This window comes from Hylobates moloch, unplaced genomic scaffold (genome assembly GCF_009828535.3).
Source record: "Hylobates moloch isolate HMO894 unplaced genomic scaffold, HMol_V3 SCAFFOLD_12, whole genome shotgun sequence".
Lineage (NCBI taxonomy): Eukaryota > Metazoa > Chordata > Mammalia > Primates > Hylobatidae > Hylobates > Hylobates moloch.
In genome coordinates, this window is record NW_026652287.1 from 685,799 (window position 1) to 698,422 (window position 12,624).

The 12,624-nt window shown below is 63.3% G+C and overlaps 1 protein-coding gene across 12 annotated transcripts in view; it reads right to left on the bottom strand.

Moving 5' to 3' along the window:
- Positions 1-12,624, bottom strand: part of FBRSL1 (fibrosin like 1) — a 95,672-nt gene that overhangs the window by 7,531 nt on the left and 75,517 nt on the right. For 3 of the 12 annotated variants that reach the window (XM_032761844.2, XM_058424958.1, XM_058424964.1), the window contains exons 6-16: positions 10,797-10,842; positions 8,172-8,487; positions 7,873-8,078; positions 7,283-7,351; positions 6,895-7,112; positions 6,076-6,132; positions 5,796-5,891; positions 4,290-4,358; positions 4,129-4,158; positions 3,913-3,984; positions 1,541-1,673 (exon numbers count right to left, since the gene is read on the bottom strand). In XM_032761844.2, coding sequence (XP_032617735.1) covers positions 1,541-1,673; positions 3,913-3,984; positions 4,129-4,158; positions 4,290-4,358; positions 5,796-5,891; positions 6,076-6,132; positions 6,895-7,112; positions 7,283-7,351; positions 7,873-8,078; positions 8,172-8,487; positions 10,797-10,842 — 1,312 coding nt within the window. Of the gene's footprint in view, positions 1-1,540; positions 1,674-3,912; positions 3,985-4,128; positions 4,159-4,289; positions 4,359-5,795; positions 5,892-6,075; positions 6,133-6,894; positions 7,113-7,187; positions 7,352-7,872; positions 8,079-8,171; positions 8,488-10,796; positions 10,843-12,624 lie in introns of all 12 variants that reach the window. The other 9 variants (XM_058424967.1, XM_058424966.1, XM_058424961.1 and 6 more) reach the window with 6 other exon arrangements.

Here is a 12,624-nt window from a genome sequence, read left to right on the forward strand (position 1 = left end):
GGCCCCTCCTCCTCCTCAGCCCACTCAGCGTGAGAACAAGGATGAAGACCTTTAAGATGATCCAGTTCCACGCAGTGAATGGCAAATATCTTTTCCCTATGATTTTGTGTGTGTGTGTGAGACAGGGTCTTGCTCTGTTGCTCAGGCTGGAGAGCAGTGGTGCAATCATGGCTCACTGCAACTTTGACCTCCTGGACTCAAGCGACCCTCCTGCCTTAGCCTCCTGAGTAGCTGGGACCACAGGTGTGCGCCGCCACGCCTGGTCATGGTCTGCCTCGTGAGGTTTTCTTTTCTCTAGTGGACTTTATTGTAAGAATACAGCCTATCATACATGTAACACACAAAACAGGTGTTCAGCAACTGTTTATGCTATCGTAAGGATTCCTGTCAGAAGTAGGCTAAGTTTCGGGGGAGTCAAAACTGATACCTGGATTTTCAACTGGTGGGGAGTGCCCCAGCCTCTGTGTGGTTCAAGGCTCAGCTGTATGTGGATACTCATGCTTCACGTGTGCGCACACGCATGGATGTGTATGTGTAACGGCGTGTGTAACTGTGTATGTGTAGAAAGGCGTGCACCGTGCAGGCTGAGACACCATCTTTGGAAAGGTCTGTGCACACGGCTGGCCCTCAGCCAGCCTCTAGGCACCCACCCTGTGTCCACCCCACACTGTGGCTGAACTTTGAGCCCACTTTCCTCCTGGGGGCCTGGAACGTGGACTTGTGCCTGACAGTGGTGCCCACGGATCAGCACCCGAGTCTGTGTGCCTCTGCGTGCCTGGAGGATGACACTCGCGTGTGGTCACGTTGCGTTGCTGGGGGAGGGGTGACCTGGGGGAGGGGTGACCTGGGGGAGGGGTGACCTGGGGGAGTGGGTGACTCCAAAGGGCAGGGAGACCCTCGATGCTCCTGGCAGACCCCACCCTGGGCCGTGCCACTGCGGACAGTACAGGCCAAGTCCTGGGACCCTTCCTAGGAAACCACTGCAGCCGGGCCAGTCCTGGGACCCTGGGAGCAGCCGTGCATGTGAGGAAGGGGCACTGGGGTGTGGGTCCAGCCTGGCTTCAGGAGCAGCTTCCTGCTCTTCTGCGAGAGGCCAAACTCCTCCTGGGAAAGGGGGCTGGGAGACAGAAGGGGGCAGCCTCGAGTGGGCCTGGGTCCCTGCCACTCCTTTGCCTCTGGTGGGGCCAGAAGAGGGAGCCCCAGGGAGGAGGGGTGGCCAGGACCAGCTGCCTCAGAGCCGTGTGGCATGGGCTGAAGGCCCCCCAGGACACACTGGGTAGGACTTGGTGGGGAGGGGCAGCAGCCCCAGGCCCAGGTCCACCCTGGGGAGGCTGGTGGGGAGGGGAGGAGGTGAGGTGAGGTATGAGGTGAGGTGAGGGAGCTGCCAGGCTTTGACCTGAGTAAGTGGTGAGCATCAAAAAGCAAAAGCTGGTGCTGAGGTCCAGAGAGCGCTCTCACTCCTGGCACAGGAAGGAAGGCTCGGCTGGGCACGAGCGTGAGGTTTCTGCGCCCCCCACCTGGCCCCTGACTCCAGTCTCACCTGTGCTGGGGAAGAGGGGCCGGGCCAGGTCCTGTGGGTAGTGGAAGCCAGCAAACACGCCCGGGGCAGGGGGTCTGCCGAACAGGTCCAGCTTTGCACCCACCTCCAGCTTGTGGGGGTCCAGCTGCATCTCCTGGGAAGATAGAGTGGGTGAGGGCCACCTGCCCGGGGACTGGCCCTGAACACAGGGAGCCCAGGCCTGGGGGGCCGCAGGGACTGGGGGGGAGCCAGTCCAGAAAGGGGAGCAGGTGGGATGGATTTCAAGGGTGTATTCTCTAACTCAGGGTGATGGAAATGTTACATGTGATCAGCAAAAAAGTTGAACGGGAGAGCTCACGTCCTCTGAACTGTGGTGTGTACTTAGCGTATCTCAGTTGGGATGCTACACTGTCATGGAAAATAACTTCTTCTGTATTTAGATTCTTTTAAAAGTTCAGGCCAGGCGCGGTGGCTCACACCTGTAATCCCAGCACTTGGGGAGGCTGATGCGGGCGGATCACCTGAGGTCTGGAGTTCGAGACCAGCCTGGCCAACATGGCGAAACCCCGTCTCTACTAAAAATACAAAAATTAGCTGGGTGCAGTGGCGGGCGCCTGTAATCCCAGCTGCTCAGAAGGCTGAAACAGGAGAATCACTTGAAGCCGGGAGGTGGAGGTTACAGTGAGCCGAGATCGCACCATTGCACTCCAGCCTGGGTGACAGAGCGAGACTCTATCTCAAGAAAAAAAAATGAAATTGAAAAAGCAAACTCACATGACCAAGTTGTTCCAAATATGCTGAAGAGTTTCTCAGTGACTGAATTTGGTATCAGTTTTCAAAGTTAAATGTGTTAAAATTATATGAAACTACAATATGTGCCCCTCACTTGCACTGGCCACACTTCAGGTACCCACAGCTGCCCGGCGGCTGTGGGAGGCAGGCCAGGCTTGGGCAGACTGGGGATACCCGTGCCCTCCCACGGGAGCAGAGGGGCCCAGAGCCAGGAGGGGTGTGGCCAAGCAAGACCCCACCGCGTCCTGGTGACTGTGCTGCCTCCGCCTGTCCTGCCTCTGACCCACACTCAGGCTGGCCTGGCCCGGCCCGGCCCCTCCTGGTCCCTGCAGTGTGCTCTGGCACTGGGGTGGTTTCACTGGCCATGATGATGCTGGGGTACTCTGGCACTACGTGGGGGCAGGAGTGAGGGCTGGGCAGACCCTGTGTGCACCCTCTCCCTGGACCGCCAGCCTCTTAGAGGATCTGCCCTCCTCTGAGGAGTAACCACGCCCTGAGTTCCAAAGACTAAACCAGGAGTGATGAGGTCTCCCAGCTCTGCCGTGGGCGGCCCCCCACCGGGAGCACCTGATTCCTCTGCTGTGTGTCCAGAAGTTCCACCCAGACACGCACGTATAAAGACATACAGCATTCTGGCCGGGCACAGTGGCTCACGCCTGTAATCCCAGCACTTTGGGAGGCCGAGGTGGGTGGATCATGAGGCCAACAGATCGAGACCATCCTGGCCAACATGGTGAAACCCCGTCTCTACTAAAAATACAAAAAATTAGCCAGGCGTGGTGGCAGGCACCTGTAGTCCCAGCTACTCGGGAGGCTGAGGTTGGAGAATGGCGTGAACCCGGGAGACGGAGCTTGAAGTGAGCCGAGATCGCGCCACTGCAGTCCAGCCTGGGCGACAAAGCAAGACTCCTTCTCAAAAAAAAAAAAAAACAAAAAGACATACAGCATTCTGCTCTGAGTCCCACCCTGCTGACGCCTCTCCCAAAGGGTATTTAGGACACAATGATTTTTAAGAGTTGTGTGCAGAGGTGATGTGCGTCATCAGGACAGCGCAGGGACAGCAGAGGTGCAGGGTCGCACGGGGCTGAGGCCACAGTCCTGCTGTCCCGGCCTCCCGGCTCCTGGCCTGGTGGGACCTGCACCAAAGCTGCCCACGGGGCTCCCTCCTTCCTCAGCCTTCCCACGTGCACGTCAGCTGTGAGCACTAGGGTCCACCTGGGTCACTGCTGAAGACTGGAGAACACAGCAGACACTCAATCACTGCGGGGAGTGGGGGCGGCAGAGGACCCCAGAGGCACCCCAGTGACGTGGGGAGCTGGCGCGGCACCCCGTGCCCCCTGCTCTACTCCCCGTGGCCCAGCCGGCACACCTCGCCGAGGGGAAGGGCTTGTGGCACCCGGGCACTCAGCACTGCCCTGTGGCCTCGCTCACCTGCTTAGAGTAAGAGCCCAGTACCCAGAGGAAGGGGCAGGCGGCTCACGCTGAGGATCACACCCATGCACATGCATGTGAACACACACAGCCTCATGCCTGGCCTTCCAGGGCCCAACCAGGCTGGAGACGGGTCCACAAGCGCCCTGCACCAGCCCAAGTGGTCTCACCTTTATCTTCTGCTGGTGGCGGTAGATCTGCCAGGCGATCTGCACGTGCACGGCACACCACCTCCCCGGCTTCTGCGACAGGACGGAAGCACTCAGTGGGGCCGGCGCCACCCCCACCCATGCCTTCTGCAGACTCCTGCTGTCACGGGCCCCCCGAGGCCACCCGGGGGGGAACCAGAGTCCCCCCCGCCATAGGCCATCCCAACGCGCGCTCACCTTGACCACCGCCCGGTACGGGTCAGACACCTGTGGAGACAGGAAAGGAGTGTTAGGTCCAGGAGGGGACACAGCCCGTTTGCTGTGGCCACCAGCACACACAGGGCCGGGCCAGGGCAGGCCATCACCCGGGGTGGGGACAGGCGCCCACTGACACCTACCCCAGGCGCTTTCTGCAGGAGTGTGTGAACCGCACCAGCTCGGCGGGCCACCTCAATGGGGCTTGAAGTCTGAGGGGAGAAAGAGAGACAGCTTGTGTGCGTGTGGGGCCGCCCAGGCAGGAGGACGCCTTGGACTTCCTGGTTCTGGCGTGGGCCTGTGCCCTGCTTTGCCTTGCTGTGGGGCCCCACACGCTGTCTCCCAGGGGCAGCCTGCCCTCCCTTGCAGGACTACCACACCTTCAGCCCGCCAGTTTCTGCAAAGGTGGAAAGAAGGTGCTCTTGCCGGGGAAGGCGGGCGACCCTCCCTGGGGAGCCACTTGCCGCCAGGGCGGAGACAGCCCCACCTGGAGGGGGGAGTGGTGCACACCTAGTCTCCAGCCCAGGAGGAGCTGCCGTGAGCCTGGATGGGCCAAGGGGAGACGGTCGTTTCCCACCAGGGGTGCCAGGGAAAGGGAGGTCCCGCAGCAAAGACTGGCCGTCACACCACACCCCTCTCCTGCCCCGACCGGCTCAGCCGCCCCTTCCCTCTGGGCTGCCGCCCTGCCCAGAAGCAGCTGTGTTCGGGGTGTGGCTGGGACAGATTCCTTCCCTCCCAGACTCAGGGCCTCAGCGTCCTGGCTGTCTGGGCTCAGGGCAGTGCCCCCAAGTCCCGGTCTGGGGGTCCCTGTTCGACACCTGCAGGTGGACCACATGCATCCCTTCTCCATTCCTCTGAATTCCTCAACCACGGGGTCTGGGGGCCCAAGACCCTCTGGTGCCCAGGGGTGCCTGGTCCTCAGAAGCGCTATCTGCCCATCCACGACGTGGGCGGTGCCCCAGGTGTGCCTGCTGGGCCCTTCAGGGCAGCTATGGGCAATGAGTCGGGGGCTGCAGGGTCCTGGGAGGTCAAGGGCGTGGCAGCTACTGGGGATGGTCCAGGCCCCGTCTTCAGAACCCAAGGCCCACAGGTGAGGAGGCTTCAGGACTGAGAGCTGTGTGCCCCTCCGTGGAGGGTGGGGTTACAGCACAAGGCCGGGGACAGTGAGGAGGGTCACAGGGTTCCCTCTCCCCTGGCTGAGGTGGCACACAACCTCCTGCTGCCCAGGTCCCCTGCCCTGCGGACGGCCCCGTAAGAACCAAGTTCCTCGCGGTGTGGATGGCCCTGTCAGAACCTTCTCGCGGTATGGACGGCCTGTGAGGCTGTTGTTCACACCAGGGCCTCCTGCCAAGGACTGGAATGTTCTCCATCGAGGCGTCCACAGTGTGCTCTCCGCACAGTCCCACCACCTCCCAGGGCTGCTCCCAGGCCGGACCCCCTGCCCCTCCCATGGTGGCCGCACACAGACCGCAGGGCCCCCCATCCTGGCAGGGGCTGCTCACGCCAGTGCCCAGATGACGACAGGTACAAGGGAGGGAAGGGGGGGTGGTTGTGGGCAGAAAGTTTGGCGAGGTTGTCATGCATGTCATGCACTCCCCCCAAAATCCACCCCCCGCTGTGCCCGCCCCACCTGCCAGGGGCAGCGGTACCTTGGGCTGAAAAGCGCCCTGCAGGGACCCGAAGGGGCCGGGGTGTGGGAGCAGGGTGGGCAGTCCTGGGATGGCAGGAGGGAAGGACGGGAAGAACTGTAAGAGAAGGAGAGCGGATGGAGTGTGGGGCCCAAGTCCTCACCTCACCCTCTGCCTGTAACCAGAAGGTGGCAACAATGCAGCAGGGGTGAGGCCAGGCGACGGGCAGCCCCACCCGCCCGCCCTGTGGCCAGGGCCTGCGTGCACAGCGACACGCGCCGGGCCCCTCAGGGACACTCACACTCACGCTGGAATGTCGGAAGTAGGGGCTGTCCAGCTTGGGCGCATACTTGTCAAACTGGAAGGGAAGGAGAGGAGGGTGAGGCCCCGCACACACGACACCCTTGCTGGGCCCCGGCCCCCGCCCACCTGGCCAGGCTGGGCAGTGACAGGATGGCGTTGTGATTCTTGAGGCTGGTGGCTGCGGCCAGCCGTCCCAGGATCCTCTAGAGCGCCAGCCCCACGGCTCTGAACTCAGTCTCAGACCAGGGCGGCCCTGCCACTCTAAGGGTCCCCTTGCGTGGGCTGGGAACTCAGCCCACCCGGGCAGTCTGTGTGCCCGGCTGAGGCCTGGGGCATGAAGCCCTGGCTGCTGGGTCATGCTGGGGACACACCGGGTTACTGACAAACTGGCCAGTTTCCGAATAAAACTCGAGAAAGTGGAAGGGACTCGAGCCCCCGGCAACTCCCTCCTCAGACCGGGCCTCTGGGGCGGGGAACACGGGAGGCACCGAGTCATGGTCCCTGTGCCCCTCAGGCCTGTCTCGGCCTCCAGCCCTGGCACTGGGGATCTAGTGCAGGTGTGAGGGTGTCCCATGCACATGGGCACAGGGTGCCTGCCTAACTCCAGGACCACGGCCCAGGGTGGGGGCCTCATGGCACAGCTTGGGGTGGGGACACCAGAGGGCACGCTGGGGACCGGACAGACAACAGAGAGGTGCCGCTGGCCCCCCACCTCCTTCTGGGCTGGTGTGTGTGCGAGCGTGTGTCTGCGTGTGCCTGCTGCGTGTCCCCGCCCCACGCCCGCCCCCGCCCCCTGCCAGCACGCGGGCCTACGCACCGGCGGGGGTGCGGCGGGCGGCGTCGGGGGCAGCCCTGCGGGGAAGGGGGCGAATGTGTGTTGGTGCTGGTGTGTGTGTTGGTGCGTGTGCTGGTGTGTGTGCTGGTGCTGATGGAACTCCGCCCGCAGCAGAGCCCCCGGGCCCAGGGAGGCGCCAGGCCGCTCGGCGCTCTGCACCAGAAACCGCGTGTTCAGCTCTTGCCTGAGCAGCTCGTGATCTACAAGAGAAAAAGAGAGAGAGACAGAGAGGCACGTTGGCCGTGGGCTCCCGGTGGGGCGAGGCGGATAGTCACCTGGCACTCCCGGGGTCGGCAGGCCAAGCCGGGGTGGCCGCTCGCCACGTGCGGGCCCAGGGGTGCAGGTAAGAGAGGAGCCTGTGACCAAGTACCAATCAGAATCCCCGAATGAGGCTGGCAATACATGATTGGCTGGCTGAATGAGACCGACAGGCTGGCATCTAGAGGCAAGAGAGAACACGGTGAGCCCCTCCCCGGGAGCCAGGGTCCAGCCACCCCCAGGCCAGCGTCCTGGTCCCATCCCGGGACACGGGGCCATCCCCAGCCTGGACCGGGCTGACTCGGAGCCTCGAGAAGCACCTGGGGGCCGAGGGAGGAAGGCTTCACGGCTGGGGTCCACTGGGATGACGCCTGCTTGATGTGCGGCCCCCTCCTCCCGGGGCTCAGGACCCAGCAGGCTGCGGGCGAGGCCTGGCCCCATGAGGGGAGGCCCGTGCGCCTGTCTCAATGTGAACACGTGTCTGTACGTGCATGTGCACGTGTCCTGCCTGTCCCTGCACACACATGGCCCGTGGCCCAGCAGGGACTCCTGGGGAAAGGCACACCTTGGGGAACCAGAGAGGCGCGCAGGGTCCGCAGAGACCACAGCAGGTGGAGGGCCAGGCTGTGCACCCCTCCCCGGTGGCTGTGTCCCCGCACCCCCCACCCCTGCCCTGGGCGAGATTGCGGCCGAGACACCTACCGGCCGGGTGTCCTGGGAGGACCAGGCTGCTGGCCGGCAGTGCCGGGGGCGGGGGCAGTGTCGGGGGTGCAGCAAACATGGCCGCGTGGAGCTGGTGCTGCGCCTGGGACCGGAGCGCCAGGTGTGAGGTAGACAGGTGGGGGCCCGGCCCGTGTGGCGACAGCGACACGTGCTTCCCCAGGCCCAGGGGGGCGCTGCTGCTCCTGCTGCAGGACACGGGGCTCAGCGCCTGCCAGCCCGACCCCTGCAGAGCCCCCAACCTGAGACCACACAGGCCCCGTCCCCCACGGGGACCCCACCTGAGGCCGTGCAGGCCGTTGGCTGCCGCCTGGCCGTGGCCCGCGAAGGCGCCCAGGGATGCAGGCACGTGTGTCGAGAGCAGGCCGCGGGGCTGCGGGGGTGGCGGCTGTGGGGTGTGGTGGGGCGGGGCGGGGGTCTCCTTCTTCACCAGGGGAGTGGCGCGGGAGCCGGGCAGGGGCCCCGGGCAGGGCGCGGCATGGGGCGCGGGGCTGGCTGTGGGCAGGAAGCTCTCGGCGCTGAGCTCGCGGCTGCGCTCCAGGCCTGACACCTTGGGCACCGGCCCGGCCTTGGCCTCCAACTTCTCAAGCGCTGGGCCTGCAGAGAGAGGGTGGCTGCGTTCAGACCAGCAGGGCCTCATCCCTGCCCCTCCGGTGGCTCAGGGAGCCCTGGTAGATGCCTGATGTCCAGGCTATGTCTGGGCTCCAGCTATGCCCCCATTTCAGATGAGGAGGCAGGCACGGAGGCCGCACAGCCAGCTGGATCTCACCCAAGGCTCCAGGCCCCGCCCAGCGGAGGGAGCTGGCGTGAGAGCCTGGGCGTGGCCAGGGGTGGGGTGGGTAGCCCACCTGCCCGAAGACGCATCACTGGCAGGGACAGGACAGACCTGCAGGAGTCAGTCCCTGGACAGGGGCTGCTATGACCTCATTTAACAGACAAAACCAAGATACATCAAGGACTTGGCCCAAGAGGGGAGCTGGATTTGAACACAGGAGCTAGGGCCTGTGTGCCTATGCCTCATGTTCACGGCCCCTGGATGTGCCCCCAGCCCAGGGCATAGGTCCGCCCCACCGCAGCAGCAGCGCCCACAGCTGGTGCCCACCTTCTCTTTCTGAAACCCCCTGGTGGAAAGCTTGACCACTTCCTGGAAACTTGGGCAGGGATTGAGTGGGAGGCTGCCCCCCACTGTGACTGCCTGTCACCTGTCACCTGCCACCCTCACCCCTGCTCCCGGGCCACCCTTCTGCCCACCTAGGCACATCCCCCGCAGGTCCTGTGGGCCCCTCTGAGCCCCTGGGGCCTGCCCGCCCCCGCACACCCCAAACCCTCCTTTTCAGGCCCCTTCAGGCAGGTCTCAGATCAAGTCCCCGGGAGTCAGGAGAGGGCAGCGTCCATGCGGGGAGCCCGTTCCTGGCGTCAGGAGCCGCCACGGTCAGGGGGCCAGTTTCGCAGGAGAAACAAAACCAGGTTCCACGTGCCACATGCCTCCTGTTCACGTCCCCGGCAGACCCTGCTTCCTTCCTGAGGCCTTGGGATGGTGGAGCCATGGCCCAGGGGGACAGCTGCGGCCGTCCCTGCCCCACGTGACCATGGGGCCTGGTCTGCTGGGGCCTCAAGGAGCTCCTCCCAGGTGAAAACAGGCAGCAGGAAGCAGCCCCATCTTCACTCTTCACCTGGGGCCAGGCCTTCCACAGCAGCCACCACCCAGCGACCGCAGAGAGGCTGCGCGGAGGACACAGGAGAGAGGGAGCCCACGGGCACTATCTCCACCGGCTTTCCCAGCTCCCTGGGTCAGCCCCACGGGGACCTCTCCTCCTCTCTCCCACATCTCCAAGCCACCCTTGCGTACAGTAAGAGCCGTGATCAGGATGGAAAGAGGGTCGGGCCACACAGACCTGGACTAGACCCCACGTGTGGGGCCTCCTGTGCCCTTCTAGCACCTCCAGCCCTCACTGGGACATTGTCTGTCCAGATGCAGCAGCAGCAGCCGCGGCAGTGAGCTGAGTATTCAACAGCCCCATGTGACACTCTGTCTGCGAAGCCAGTTGCCTCTCCTACTGGGGCCCGTCCCGTGCACACCCCTTCCGACACCACCCCATCTGCACCTGCTTTGCTGCGACGCTCTGATGTGAACAGGCTTCCGACGTGAAGGCCGGTGAAGGCCATGCCTGCTACAGGGCAGTAGGGCCCATCCTTGCCTGCGTTGGCAGGGCCCGTCCTGTCCAGTCACATCCGGGTGAAACCGTCCCAGCAAAAGGGTGGTTCCAGCTGGAAACCCAGGGAGGCAGGAGCCGAGACCCCGCGGCCCTCCCGGAGATGCTGCCCACCTGGGTCCTGGTGTGGGAATCCCAGGATCCCAGCACCAGGGAGGCCCTAAGAAGATGCCGGGCTGTCCCCTCTGGAGAGGGTTGCTGGCCTGTGGACACCCCGCCCCATAGCTCACAGCCACAGGTTTTGAAGGCCTGGCCTGGAATGGCTATCCAGGCCCCTCTACCACACCACAGGGGCTCGCAGGCAGCAGAGCCAGGGAAGTGAGTCAGTCCCGTTTCTCTTTAACTCAGCAGCCACAGGTGCTTGTGGTGCCCGTGGCAGGTGGCCCTACAGTCCCGAGTGTCTGACCCCACGAGCCCGGGGAGGGCCTGAGAGCACGCATTCCTAACGGTTCCACTCTGGGAGCTGCTGCTACTAGCTGAGCCCAGGCCCTGCCTATGGCTCAGTGGCTTCGTCTACTCTCCCCTGCTCCTGGGGGCTTCCCAGCAATCCAGCACCCTGGTCCCACCCAGCTCTGCACCCCAGGTGCCAAGACCATCTCTCCCCTGACTTCAGGGGGATGTCCTGCCACCAAGACGCAGGGCACATCGTGTCCCTTCAGAGGCCCAGGAGCTGAGCCGAGGTGACCTACTTACCTTTATCGGTTCCCGGGGCAAAGAGCTGCTCGGAGCCCACGGATGCCTGGAGAGAGAGAAGGGGGTCAGGGGCAGTCAGGGTGGTCCTCATCCTCGTGCACCCTGCGCCCGATGCCCACACAAAGTCTGGGTGGTTTTCCAGCAGGGCCGGGCGGGATGTGCCCTTGTGGGTGCCCCCGTGTACGAGGCGAACACGCTTAGTCCTGAGCTCTGCGCGCGTGTGTACGTGTGCTCACGCTGGGGCACACGGGCCCTGCTCTGCTCAGAGCAGCAGGCTTCCTAGAGGGGCTCTGAGTGAAGACGGGGTTTGGGGGAGATTGGGAACCAAGGCTGCTGCTGGCATGGACTGGGGGAGCGCTGGCATTTGTCAAATCTGCACCCCTCCCAGGAGAACCAGCACCAGTAGTGTGGGCCCTGCTGGGCTCCCACCCGTCAGGCCAGAGGCAGATGACGAAGAGCCCCAGGACACATCTCCTGCTCCCAACCACAGCCCAGCACAGGCGCCCTGGCAAAGGTGAGAGAACCAGGATACCGACCAGGCTGGACGTGTGGGTCCGCAAGGCCGCAGGACACCTCACTATGCTCCCGGGCCGGCCAAGCTCCCAGCACCCACAGGACACCGCGCTGTGTGCCTGGGGCCGGCCGAGCTCCCAGCGCCCACAGGACACCGCACTATGCTCCCAGGCTGGCCAAGCTCCAAGCCTGGTGCCCAGTGTTGCTGACAGGCAGCTAAGTGTCCCGGGCCATGTGGGGGAGCTCTCAGAGGGTCAATCGCAGAAATTGCGCAGCCCCACTCCTCCGTCTCTTCCAGAGAAACTCGCTCAACCACCTGCCACAAGCAGGTGGCGAGAACGTGGGCCTGTCAGGGCGAGAGCGTGGGCCTGTGGCCACTGAGGGGGAGGGGTGGACGGAGGGCCCCATGCTCTGGAGGACTTCACGGCAGTTTCCAGGAATGAGCTTCGTAAGAATGACCTTAAATAGATATTTCTCTCCTGGTTTCTCCTTTTTTGTTGTTTTGATTAAACAGCTTCATTGAGTCGTGGATTGAACGTTTCTGTCTACCTAGAATTCACACGTTTAAATCCTCACCCCCCAGGTGATGGGATCAGGAGGTGGAGGGTGATGAGGTCATGAGGTCTTGAGTGTGGAACCTCACAAGTGGCATCAGTGCCTCATAAAGGGCCCCGGAGCCACCTGCCCTTCCACCACGTGAGGACGCAGCGGAGAGGCGCCCTCTACGAACCAGGAAGCTCTCACAGGGACTCTGCCATGCCTTGACGTACTTGTGGCCTCCAGCACTGCGAGCTGTGAATGTCCGCTGTGGACAAGGCACCCACTGGGGTACTGGGCCAGAGCAGCCCGCACGGACTAAGACTTGAGATGTAATTCACATACCATCCAACTCACCGTCTAACGCTTACAATTCACCGGCGTTTAGTATGTTCACAGTGAAGCACCTGTCACCACTATCAATGACAGAACACTGTCATCACCCCAAAAAGAAACCCTGACCCCTAACCGTCACCCCCAACCCTGGGAAACCACAAATCTTTCTGTCTCTACAGAGCTGTCCTTTCTGCACTCCACGTGAACGCTGTCAGGCGGCACAGACCTGCTGCGATTGGCTTCTCTCACTGCACGGCTTTTGACGTTCACCCACACTGCAGTGTGTACCCTGGAGAGATCGGGGACTCTGTGTGTGGAGGAAGCAACTGCAAAGAAAAAGTGTTACGTGGATCTGGACAGTGTGCCTGTGCTTGGGCACATATGCACACTCAGGCACGTACACACACTCGGGTACGTGAATGTGGGCACACTCGGGTAAGTG